At 36.0% G+C, this 12,369-nt stretch overlaps 1 protein-coding gene across 3 annotated transcripts; it reads right to left on the bottom strand.

Annotated features, from left to right (window-relative positions):
- Positions 1 to 7,432: 7,432 nt before the first annotated feature.
- Positions 7,433 to 11,721, bottom strand: LOC111796554 (probable beta-1,3-galactosyltransferase 13). Of its 3 annotated transcripts, XR_002815375.1 has the most exons (8): positions 11,230 to 11,721; positions 10,657 to 10,809; positions 10,503 to 10,585; positions 10,318 to 10,417; positions 9,063 to 9,176; positions 8,572 to 8,605; positions 8,324 to 8,466; positions 7,848 to 7,866 (listed from the first exon to the last, which is right to left on the bottom strand). XR_002815375.1 is itself a non-coding variant. In XM_023679226.1 (7 exons), the coding sequence occupies exons 1-7, from the start codon at positions 11,592 to 11,594 to the stop codon at positions 7,775 to 7,777; spliced, it is 1,050 nt and encodes a 349-aa protein (XP_023534994.1). In that variant the 5' UTR covers positions 11,595 to 11,721; the 3' UTR covers positions 7,433 to 7,774. The 3 variants fall into 3 exon arrangements, 1 of the variants encoding a protein (XP_023534994.1); XM_023679226.1 differs by lacking the exon at positions 8,572 to 8,605 and having other exon boundaries at positions 7,433 to 7,866; XR_002815374.1 differs by having other exon boundaries at positions 8,324 to 8,605.
- Positions 11,722 to 12,369: the final 648 nt, after the last annotated feature.

Here is a 12,369-nt window from a genome sequence, read left to right as displayed (position 1 = left end):
AAAAAAAAAAAAAAAAAAAAAAAAAAAAAAAAAAAAAAAAAAAAAAAAAAAAAAAGAGGATATTGATGGAGTTCCTAGAACATAGCAAAAGGACAGTTTTTGGCTTTCGATTTTGTCTTCAATTAATGTCTGGTCTTAACGCTTCTACTTTACGCTAATCTTAATTAACCACTTTAATTTACGTCATTAAACAATTCCGTTTCCCTGATTTTCATGAACAAATCCACCAAAAAAGTGATTACCCCACTAATTATGCTATTCTTTACCTTTCTCAATTAAATTATTAACTTTTTTAAAAATTAAAAAAAAAAAAAAAAATTCAACCACCTTTTGGTCGCAATTTTAAAATTCGAGGATTAAACTTACCATTTAATCATATTTATAATTTGGGTATGGTTTATATATTTACGATATTTAAGAATTTAATTGCTAATAATTGACGAGGACGTGATAAATAGCGTTTACCGTTTAGGGCATTTTTGTAATTTTTTCCCTTTGACATAACCCAATGACTTGTAATCAATCATATTATTGTTTTATAAGTGATCTAAGTCAAAGTTTGATTGAATAATGTTCAAAATACTTAGGATAATATGTCCAATTTTCAATCATTTTTGTAAGCTTTTGACCTCAATTTTCATTAAAGCTCTCAACTTTATTTCCTTTCTTTAGCTTCAACAAAATTTTAAAAATATCGTTCTTAACAACATGTGAAGGTGATAACGACCCAGACCTAGGATTTGAAATCTAGATTCAACATTTGATAGTCTCGACATTCTCCTGCATCTCTTGTGACATGACAATGTTACCTGGTTGTCTTGAACTGTTATCTAAGAGTGAAGATGTGAGATCCCACGTCGGTTGAAGAGGGGAACGAAGCATTCCTTATAAGGGTGTGAAAACCTCTTCCTAATAGACATGTTTTAAAAACCAGGAAGGTGACAGTAATGGGCCAAAGCGGATAATATCTATTAGTGGTGGCTTGGATTGTTACAAATGGTATCAAAGCTAAGTAATGGGGCGGTAGGCCAACGTGGACGCTGGGCCCACAAAGGTAGATTCTGAGAACTCACATCAGTTGGGGAGAGGATAATACATTCATTATAACGGTGTGAAAATCTCTCTCTAGTAGACACATTTTAAAAACTATGAAGCTGACAACGATACGCAATAGACCAAAGTGGACAATGTCTACTAGTTGACTTATATGTTCGAATTTGGTTAAATGAAAAATAGTTAGTTTTAAAAAGATTAAAATATTAATACGATGAAATAATAATAATAAGCATGAAAGTTCATTTATATTGATTGACTTATCTTTTCATACTTAATTTAAATATATGCGAATAAAATATTCCAAAATTAAAAGTCAAAGTCAAACAAAATAATTTTTTCTGACAAATGAAAAAATAAATTACATGAACCTTCAACATGCCTATAAGTCAATTGTTCTACACATTATTGTAATGAATGGTTGCAAATAATGTCAATACCAAACTCTTCCCACACTCTTCCCACGCTTAATGTTATGATCATAAATTCTTGTTTGAAAGATCATTTCATAATTTTTAAAGACGGGTTTTTACCCACAAAAGAATTCAACCTCGATTCCCTTCTATCAGAGAATCCATGAATTTCGGGCACTTTCAGTAGCAGCAAGAATGGAAAAATTCTTTCTCTTAATCGGGCTCGGGACATTGACGAAAAAGGAGGACCCAATGGAAAGCACAATCAGACTAGTGCCACACACAAAGTTTACAGAGACGTACACGTCAATGATGACTATAATGATAGATGCAAAAAGTAACCTACTCGAACATATTGGAACAGTCGAATACACTAAACTTAGGGTTTTAGATTTCGGGTTACAATAATGGAAGGCCACATGTAGTTGACAAGGTTTGTTATGAGTAGTGATAGGCCACAAGGGGAGTTAGGGAACACATTGCATGTGGTTTATGACATGAATTTAGGAACCAAGGACCCTCCTTAGATAAAAGCTCTTTTGGCATATGTTATGAATTAACAACCACTTATATATTTGCTAAAAAGCCCTTCAATTCTTTCATAATTATAGAGAGATAGAGACATTAAGAACATGTTTATTGACTGTCACAAAAAAAGAACAACTTTTTACAACACATGCATGTGGGTGACAAAACCCTCAAATTGTTTAAGGTTTTGAATGGTGAGCCTTCAATCATGAGATGATGTTATTATTAATCTCACCCATTGGTGATTTTATCATAGAAAAAGCTAACAATTTGAAAATGAAAGAACTAAGAACAATGTTTTTATTTGGTGGGTTTCTATGAACATCATGCAATTTTTTAAAATGTGTTCTTTGATCTTCTTATCCATTTTTGGGTTATGAAGGCAAGGATTGTGTTTTTATTCTATGTTTTTATGGCAATATTCATGCAAGTCGAGCTAATTCCATACTTCTAGATCGATAAGACATATTTCTAATCATATCTATTGATTTTTATTATTCCCTTTTCGGATTTTTCTTTTTTGTTAAACCCTAATGTATGATTCTACATTAGTTGGAGAAGAGAACGAAACATTTCTTATAAGAGTGTGGAAACATTTTCCTAGTAGACGTGTTTTAAAACCTTAAGGGGAGATCTACTAGCGGTGGGTTTGGACTGTTACAAATGGTATCAGAGTTAGACACTGGATGGTGTGCTAACGAGGACGTCAGACCCTCAAAAGAGGTAGATTGTGAGATCCCACTTTGGTTGGAGAAGAGAACGAAAAACTAGGATAAGATTATAAGTTTAGTTTCAGAACCCGTGTCGAAGAGATCTCAAACTTCGACATGTCTAATAAATTTATGGACTTTTGATTTTGAGTTTCTTAGAACTACGAAGTTTTGAAATTTTTAGAGTTGTGTTTGATGAATCTGTGAATAATTGAGAATTTAAATATCTGTCGAGTTGAATATATATATACTCAGTTAAACTATGCTCAAATTGGTACAAACATACAAAGTAAATAACTTCCTCTCAACGTTTCAAAATGCGTCTACTAGACAGAGGTTTCTACTATCTTATAAGAATGTTTCATTTTCCGCTCCCGATCGATTTAGAATCTCACACTTTTATCTCTCAATCTTTTGAAATAAGAAGAATTTTATTTTGAATTCTCCTAAGCATTTGCATGTGAGTGACATCAAACATGGTGCAATTTAGAATGTTTTCCATGTGAGGATTCCCAAATAATAATAATAATAATAATAATAATTAAAAAAAACAACAAAGTTGAATGGATTGCTATGCTTCATTAAAAAGGCAACATTACAAGACCACCAATGTTACAACTTTGGATGTCCATTTCAATGCACATGTATTAAAGATAACCCCTATCCTTTTTGTTTCTAATTTAAACTTTGCGGACCCTATACAACAAAACCGAAAAATATAACAATTCATGCCCAGAATTTGGATTTAGCACCTAATGGTCTCGACATCCCCTGCAACATGCCCACGTTACTTACTCGACCATCCTCACAAACTAACACGAGTCCTTCTAGCATGTTTTGTTCTCACTTATGTACATCATTGGAAAAATTTTCAGGAGGTCACTCAACATAAAATTACTCAAAGTAAAGCACGTTTAACTATAGAGTTCCTATGACTAACCCTTTCTTAATCATCCTATCTTCAAGATTACTCTCATACGAGCCTGGTATCAGTATTAGAGGAAAGTGGGCACCTAGAATTCGATCTTGACCCATTCTCAAGTGAAAAAGAAGTGGTCTTTTAGGCTCAAAATGAGATCCATTCATTCAACCACCAATTACACTAAAGTTTTTCAATATCTAAAGGGTAATGTCAGAAGAATTCAGTCATCTAAACAAAACCCACATCGAAAAATTTTAAATTTACAGATCCCACTTTCTCTATCTCTCTCTAATTATTGTAATTATTGAGAAAACTGAGCTGCAAAGGCATGTGATGCCCACTTAGGTGGAAGAAGCTATGACATTGGTCATTTTATTGAGTAAAGATTTAGTTTTGATCATAATTTACAATTCTCGTTTTTAAAATACGTATACTATGGAAGTTCCTACGTCCTGGAAAGAATGTTACAATCTACTCCCTTTCGAACCCTAATGTTCTCGCTGACACTCGTACCCCTTTCAAATCGATGCGGGATCTCACAAAAAAAAAAGTTTGTGTCTACTTATGTATCGTTCATATGAATAAATCGAAACATACATGAGAAGTAAACTTTGATGTTAAGGTTATAAAAAACGTAAACGATAGGGTGTGAAGTTAAAAGAAGGAAGACGGCAATACGATTTATCAAATAATTTAATGGTACAAATTCATCGAGAATTATTAATATTAAAACGAAACTTTTCAAAGTTCGGAAACGTAATTCAAAGGGTTCGAGAGTTATATTTGATAATTTACTTTTTTTTTTTTCTTTTTTGGTAATATTGGGAAACCAACCACCGACCATGTCTTGTTTGATTAATTTAAGGTATTCATGAAAATGTCGGTTTTTTTCCTTCTTTTCACACTATCTTTGACCCTTTCCACAATTAGGTTTTTCCTTCCCTTTATATTTAACGTTATAAATAATTTATGATAAAAATCTACACATATTTAATACATATTTAACCTTATTATTAACCATGGTTAACTTTTGAATTTCGTTTGGTGGTGTATTGTTTTCAAAGATTATCGCTTTTGCTTTCTTTTCCTTTCGGTATTAAGATGTTTAAGTAAGTCGAATTGTCTCTTGCCTGTCCCTACCACTGACTTTTGACTTTGTTTGATTCAAAAGGTCATGAAGAACGAGAGAGGGGAAAAGGGGTCAAAGTAACGAGCCACCGAGATCGCGTCGTATTAGATACAACAATGGGAAGCAAACCTCTCAGTAAGGCTTAAAGAGCGAATTGTCTTAGCACGACCGTTTATCAAATATCAAAAAGTTCCGTAGATATGAGACCTCACATAAGTTGGAGAGAGGAACAAATCATTTCTTATAAGGGTGTGGAAATCTCTCCCTAGTAGACGGGAGAAGTTTTAGAAACTTTGAGAGGAAACCCAGAAAGGAAAGCCGACAATATCTACTAGTGGTGGGCTCGAGCTATTACATATGGTATCACTTCCCTTCCTTAGTTTGCCCCACCGATTCACTGAGTTGTTGATTTGTTAGCATCCTTTGCCGTCACTCACATGCATCCCACGAAAATTTTAGGAAGTCACCTAACATAGAATTGCTTCAAGTGAAACACGTTTAACCATGAAGTTTCTATGATTGAGCTACGTAAAAGGAATTTACGCCCTACTGGGACAGACACAATCGCTTTCATTGCCTTTCTTGCAAAAGACACCTTGCAAAAAATAAAACATAACTTGGGTTGATAGGCAAGAAACCTTTGACAAATAAGAATCATAAACATATCAAATCTTATCCAATTATATACCTAATTATCCATAAAACAATTGGTAATAATTGAACAAAGAACAATGGGATCATTTCATTTCATCTCATTAGGTACATAATCAAGATAATGGTGGGATTAGATGATAATTAATTCTCTTAATTTGTGGGCATTGCTTGTAAGGTGTAGTCATCATGCCTTAGTTGTAGCTAACATTGACATGATTCAACTTCAACCTCTTGTTTTCAATCATGTCTCATTACTTGATTAATTAGGAACATATTACATACCTCATAAAATGCACGTTTATAAGATTAATCTTCTGGGTTCTCTCGAGCTCAGTTGATTGAACCTATTTTGTAACGGCTCAAGCTCACCGCTAGCAGATATTGTTCTCTTTGGGATTTTCCTTTCAGGTTTTCCCTCAACTAGAGGTTTTTACACATTTATGAAGAATGTTCCGTTCTCCTCTCCAACTGATGTGAGATCTCACAATCCACCCCTCTTTGAGACCTAGTGTCAGTGTCCTTGCTGGCACTCGTTCCTCTCTCGTGGGATCTCTCTCACAATGCACCCCCCCTTTCGAGCCCAGCATCCTCGTTGACAAACTCTAATACTATTTGTAACAGTGGAAGCCCACTGCTAGCCGATATTATCTGCTTTGACCCGTTACGTCTACTAAGGAGAGGTTTTCACCCCTTTATAAGGATTGTTTCGTTCCCCTCTCCAACCGACGTAGAATCTCACATATTTACTTTTTCAACTAAGAGATCAGATATTTGAATCTCTCGTTAACGTTGTGTTGAATTAAAGTAATAGGCAACAAAATTTGAAAAAGTTGTAGACAATTCCTTTAAATGTAGCCTTTTTCTTGAAGGAAAAGAATTGAAAAGATTGAATGAACTCTTGTTGATCTTGTAGAGTAGATGTTCCCCTAGCTAGCTACTTCCTAACTCTTTTGACCAATCTTTAATGGCTCCAATTCACTTGATTTTCGAAAATTATTGCCAAAATCTTCCTTGAATGTGTATGATGTTTTCATAAATGCCACGATCAAACCAAACCTATGGCTCATTAAACACACGTAACAATCTTCACTTATCGCTTTATCTAGTGTACTCATCAAGTAGCTAACTTCAAGCAAACAAGAAAGATTGATCGCTAAGATAAGATTCGAGTATACAAAGATCTATATATGAGTACAATAAGTCGGGTATGAGAATTTGAGTCAGATAGGATAGGTGGAATACCGTAGATTCAAGCAGACAAGAAATATGAAAAATCAAGTCGCTAGCTTTTGCTCTGTCGTATTGTCTGTTTGACTTCAATGGAAGTAGTACACGGCAATTCCCGCTAAGTTATGCTTACTTTGACGAGATTAAAAACAAGTAATAAACACTAACACTAGTAAAAATTTCAACTCGAGATTAACAAAAAAAAGACCTTTTTTTTTGTTTTCAAAACATAAAAGAGAAAAATGATGAATTAAAGTATTGAATATTTAAATTTAAAAATCAAATACAATTCCTACTCCAATTTAATATAAATGACCCTAAAAAAGGGGCAATGGGAGCATAATTTGTATATAGAATGAGCAAATGATTGAGCTCATCATTAAGCAAACCTTTCATTTCCACTTGGTTACCTTGAGCTGCACTCTCCATTCAACTTCGACATTAATGATTTCCAAATCCATTAAGATATTGGTTGCTTTCAAGTCAAACCCAGCTTTCTACATTTTCTAATAATTCACAAATAATAACAATAATCCGAAAAGATTACCCTTTCGTTGTCCTCCTTGTATACAAGGTTGAGTAGTTGTAACACACCAAGTCCACCGCTAGCAGATATTGTTTATTTGAGCTTTTCCTTTCGGGCTTTCTCTCAAGGTTTTTAAAACGTGTCTGCTAGGAAGAGGTTTCCACACCCTTGTAAAGAATGTTTCGTTCCCCTCCCCAACCGATGTGAGATACCATAGTAGCCTTGTTCCTAAGCCTCGAACCATTTTGTTCATTCTCTTTGGTAACTCTATAAAGAAATGCAATGGTAAAGTTCAATCTACTTCACAGAAAGTGAGTTACAAAATGGGTTTCAGAAGGTGGGCAAAGTGAATGAAAGAATGAAATGATGCCTAAAGGACATTAAGCCTTAAATACCAAGGAATGAAGAACTAATCTGTTCATATACTATTGCTCTCTTTCTAAACCCACCCCCTGGAACCAGGAAGAATATGCAATCAAATCAGATAGATATCTTTTCTAAAAATACATGTTCAGAAGATTAAAGGGGGTGAAACTGACGTTATATGGTCGGGAGACTAAACAGCAAGCTCCCAGGCGGGCGCTGCTCGACTCCAGTGAGAAACGGGGATTCTCATGAATCATCATCAGACGCTAAAGTAGGGCTCTTTGTACAGCTTTCTTGATTGTGAAGTTCCAACAATTTCTTTTCTGGATTACAAAGTCCTGAAGAATAAAACATTGATTTTACAGGACAATCTTTTCAGAAACCAGCTCAAACTTCTCATCCAATGGTGTAATGATTGATATTGCATTGCAAATAAGCCAATGTTAAATGTCACAGTATAAATTGTCTTTCAAGTTTCACTTGAAAAGTTAGCATTTGATTTGAAAATGTAAAGATCTATCGAATCGATATCCAAGATGCTGTTTAAGTTAGCATACAAGCACCTCAATTATTCTCACCAGACAACTTTTCAATTCCTACCGTATTAGGTTGCTAGAAAAACTTGTAGGATATATCCTAGGTAGACCATAACCGAGGCTTAGACTCATTTCCTCTAAGCCATTAGTTATTACGTTCGTTCTTATCGACAACTAAAACGACTTACAGTGGTTAGCACAAGTTACTAGATGATGACAGTAAGGTGTTTGATATAGTGGTTAGCACTACAATACCAACCTGAACACTTGGGAATATCCCATACTGCAATAGATGTTGGCGTACAGTCCGGTTCACAGAGTGCTTTTTCGTTCTCGTGATTAACATTCATAGCGAGCATCCAAGCGCCTATTGTTACATCCTCATTGCTGAACATCCGGAAACTACAATTTTCATGAAATTGGACACATTATATACAACATAGAGATTGAAACAGACAACAACAAACCAAAATATCAAACTACTCTTTTTTCAATATCATGACTTGCTTTTCTCAGCGACAACGACACAGAATTTCCATGCCTGGAGAAATTTAGAAATCTTAAATTAGTTTTACTCAAAAGCTGCAGACGAACGGAAAAAGAAGAGAGAGACCAATGCAAGAAGATCAATATCAACACTAGTATGGTTGATAAAACTTGGAAAGCAATCAACTCAAAGATCTCCATACAAGTACAGGCTCCACAGATAAACTTTGTATTCAGATATTACAGACACGGTTAGGAATCACGACTCTCCACAATGGTATGATATTGTCCACTTTGAGCATAAGCTCTCATGGCTTTGATTTGGGCTTCCCCAAAAGGCCTCATACCAATGGAGATAGTATTCCTCACTTACAAATCCATGATTTTGCACTAAATTAACCAATGTGGGACTCACTCTCAATAACCTCAACAGATATTGGAGATGGGTTTAAAGAACGAAATGAACACTTGAAGTCCACAAAAGGTTGGAAGCTTTAGAGAAATAAACTTGCCTATCATTTTTAAGAGCAACCAAGCTTGCAACAACGTCCGCAGAAAGGATATATATTGGACCATAGGCATGAAAAAAGTACTCATTCCCAAGCAAAGGAGACAGTGGCTCGTACCTGCAAAAATTAATCAGTATGAACATGTTACTAATCAAACAAAATGGAAGTAATCAATAGGAATCATCAAAACTCAAATGCAATCTGGAATCCATAGGATAAAAGATGATACGATACCTCTTGCAGTGTTATAAACTATATGAACTTTGGTACATATGCACCATTTTTCTCTTGGCTATTGAATGTTATATGTTACTATTACCAACTTACCACTAACACTAGCATACACATCAAGAAATTTAATCCGTAAATTTTTAGTCTACAGCAAAAAGATTCTGATCTATTGTTCTCAAATGGAAGTTATGATCAATCGGAATATTGTTTCCCTCCTATTTTAGCACTTCAGTCCTAGTTTACAGAACAAGTTCGTCGTAATCAAATGGCTTAGGGGCTTCCTTCCTGTTGAACAAGATAAATTGTGGCATAACATTCTTGCTAGTACAATTGCTCAGACGTGGTTGAAGTATGGTAATTATAGTTAACAAGGTCGGTAAGTGCTTGGGGTCTTCCACAGTACCACTTCCTCTATCAAAACCAAAAATCCATACTGGTGTTGTACTAATCTTTAAGCTGAAAAATCGAAAAAGGATCAGATTTTGGATCTCTACACAGTCTCTGTGTGAACCTTCTTCTCCAGCATTATTAAGTTTTAGCACAAAAAAAATGCCTGATTTTAAATTCCTGGGGCAGTGCTCTTATGGGATAGTCCCTTTCATTTAGATATCAGGATAAAATTTAGGCTCTTGCTAGTTCATAATTTTTTGTTTGCCTCCCCTCTCCCACCTGCCTATTCCATGAGGAGTTTTGTGACCCCAACACCAATGAATTCCATCCCGAGGTTGAAGGCTCGAAACTTGAACCTCAGCTATAATCACACTGAAAGTCTTGAATCTAACCAACAACACTATGGTGCATGCTTCCCTCTCTTAAACCTTAATATTTTTAAGTTAACCTAAAATCAAACCAAAGAACAATATATTTGAACTTCCATTATTAGCTTCACACTCATTTCATCGGATGCAGCAGCAATATGTTAACAAATAACACAAGGGAAAGAAGAGCTGATCCGCTCAGATAAAGAAGTATAGAACACAACAAAATTAGTAAGGTTACATAGAAAAGACCAACGAAAAGAACAGACCATTTCAACTTAGGATCTGTGAAAACTGGGCCTTTTTTCATGCAGCCAATGTAAGTTTGAGGGTGCGAGCGTTCTTTAGCCAGTAGAAGTGAAAGGCGATCTAGCAAGATGAACCAACTGTATCAAATTCTAAAGATATCATAGTGATCTGCAAATAAATAATCCATTTCAACAAATGAAGTTACCTGGCCTTAAATATATATCATCATCAGCTTTGACGTAAAAATCAGAATCATATAGTGCATATGCAGCTTTAAAGAATGCTAACCTATAATTTAAGAATAAAAGATCAGTCATGCCAAAGTAAAGGGAATCAAATTTTCGTTCGTTCATACTAACGTTTTATAAGGTAGCTTACTATACTCTTCTTCAATATCCAATAGCACAAAATCGTCGTACTCTGCTACCTCCTTTTTGAGTTCCAACATTTTCGCCTTGTCGCTTGTCTTTCCAATTATAAACCTGAAAGCTAAGCCAGTGGCTTCTTCCAAACTGGGAGCCACCACTGATGTCAGTGCATAAATTACTACTAGCATAACTATGAATCCAATGAAATACCATATCATTCCCAGAAAGTTGCATCCTGCTAAGTGCATGAATATCCAGAGTTACAAGAAAATCTTGAGCACAAAAGCAAATAGGATAGGTTCTCATCAATAGAACATGGAAAACTAGCGTGTGGTGTGTATTAACTTAATGCTATTGCCCAAATCAAGCAAATACAAATACAAGCATAAAGAATTATACAACAACATTCATCTAGATTCAATACGTAAAGATAAAACCTAGAGCATAAGTCATGGCAGGATCCAGATCAGCGCAAGCCTACGAATTCTAGTTCAAAATGCCAACCAAGATTCACAAAACATCCGTACATAACAATTTGAATCACGAACAAGATAGAAACGATACCGTTGAAGCCCTTCCCGATCAGAAGGCAACCATGTCTTCCTCAAAGAACGCCGCCGACCAGCAGATGCAAACCCAGTTTGGATCCCTACAAACCCCATCACTTTATAGCGCTTCACATCGCTACCAGTTCCTCCAGTACCACCACCAGAACCGGCCGCTCTGTCCCAAACAACTTTGACAGTCGTCGGCACACGGTTGGAACAACTATATCCGAGGCGAGGAGTGAAAAAAGAGGTCAGTCCGAAGATGAAACCGGAAATGCCAAAGAGGAGACAAGAGCAGAGAAGGAGCACCGATGATCTGCAAGAGTAGAATGGAGAAGAGGACGAGTGGCGCGCGTGAAAGAGCTTAGGCGAGGAAGGCATGGCGTGAAGCTAAGCGTTGAAGAAAGCCCGAATTGAGCTTCGGATTACATCGAATCGAAGGAAAAACGAAGAAGATGAATCATTTTTATGTGACAGTTTCAGTTTCAGAGACAGACTCCGACTCAGTGAAACTNTTTTTTTTTTTTTTTTTTTCATTTTTATAAAACCGTTAAATATTGTTCAAGTTATCCCTATTAGACATGGTTCATTTTAGCCCGTTAGATATTGTTCATTCATTTTAGCGCCTGTATTGTTGTCAAATGTTATGTCTTGACATGAAGAAAAGGGCAACATGTAACAGCCAAAGTCTATCACGGGTAAATATTATTCGTTTTGGCCCGTTAGGTATCGTTGTCAGTTTGACATAGACATCAAGATAGGCAAAGTTTCACACCTTTATAAAGAATGCTCTAGGGAGACGGACATCAAGATAGACATGAAGGACAAAGATAGGCTTGTTGAAAAGTCGAGTAGGGCCCCGGGCCTTAACCTCAAAAGTCGGAGTTTCAGAAAGAATTTGGGAGGACGACCTTGCTGCAAAGAGGCAGCCGAGTTCGAGTGGGGGAGAGCCGAATTAATAGGTCTCTCACCCCGTAAAGGTGCTCCAACATGCGAGCACACGTGTATTCCTTGAGCCATCACCTTGTGCCCCACATCTCCACCCCAACGTCCTCTAGGGAGAGGTTCCAGACCCTCATAAGAAATGTTTCATTCTCCTCTCTAACCCATATGGGATCTCACAACCCACTCCCTTGAGGGTCCAACATCCTCATTG

This window comes from Cucurbita pepo, chromosome LG06 (genome assembly GCF_002806865.2).
Source record: "Cucurbita pepo subsp. pepo cultivar mu-cu-16 chromosome LG06, ASM280686v2, whole genome shotgun sequence".
Taxonomy (NCBI): Eukaryota; Viridiplantae; Streptophyta; class Magnoliopsida; order Cucurbitales; family Cucurbitaceae; genus Cucurbita; species Cucurbita pepo.
This window is presented reverse-complemented; position numbering and strand designations above follow the sequence as displayed.

What these genes read in the sequence shown, in the direction of transcription:
- LOC111796554 (XM_023679226.1), bottom strand. Translation starts at nt 11,594, where the DNA reads ATGCCTTCCTCGCCTAAGCTCTTTCACGCGCGCCACTCGTCCTCTTCT. An exon ending in AGTAAGCTACCTTATAAAAC is followed by an intron (nt 10,586 to 10,656) that starts GTTAGTATGAAC and finishes CTTAAATTATAG; the next exon opens with GTTAGCATTCTTTAAAGCTG. An exon ending in GGATATTCCCAAGTGTTCAG is followed by an intron (nt 7,867 to 8,323) that starts GTTGGTATTGTA and finishes TTTATTCTTCAG; the next exon opens with GACTTTGTAATCCAGAAAAG.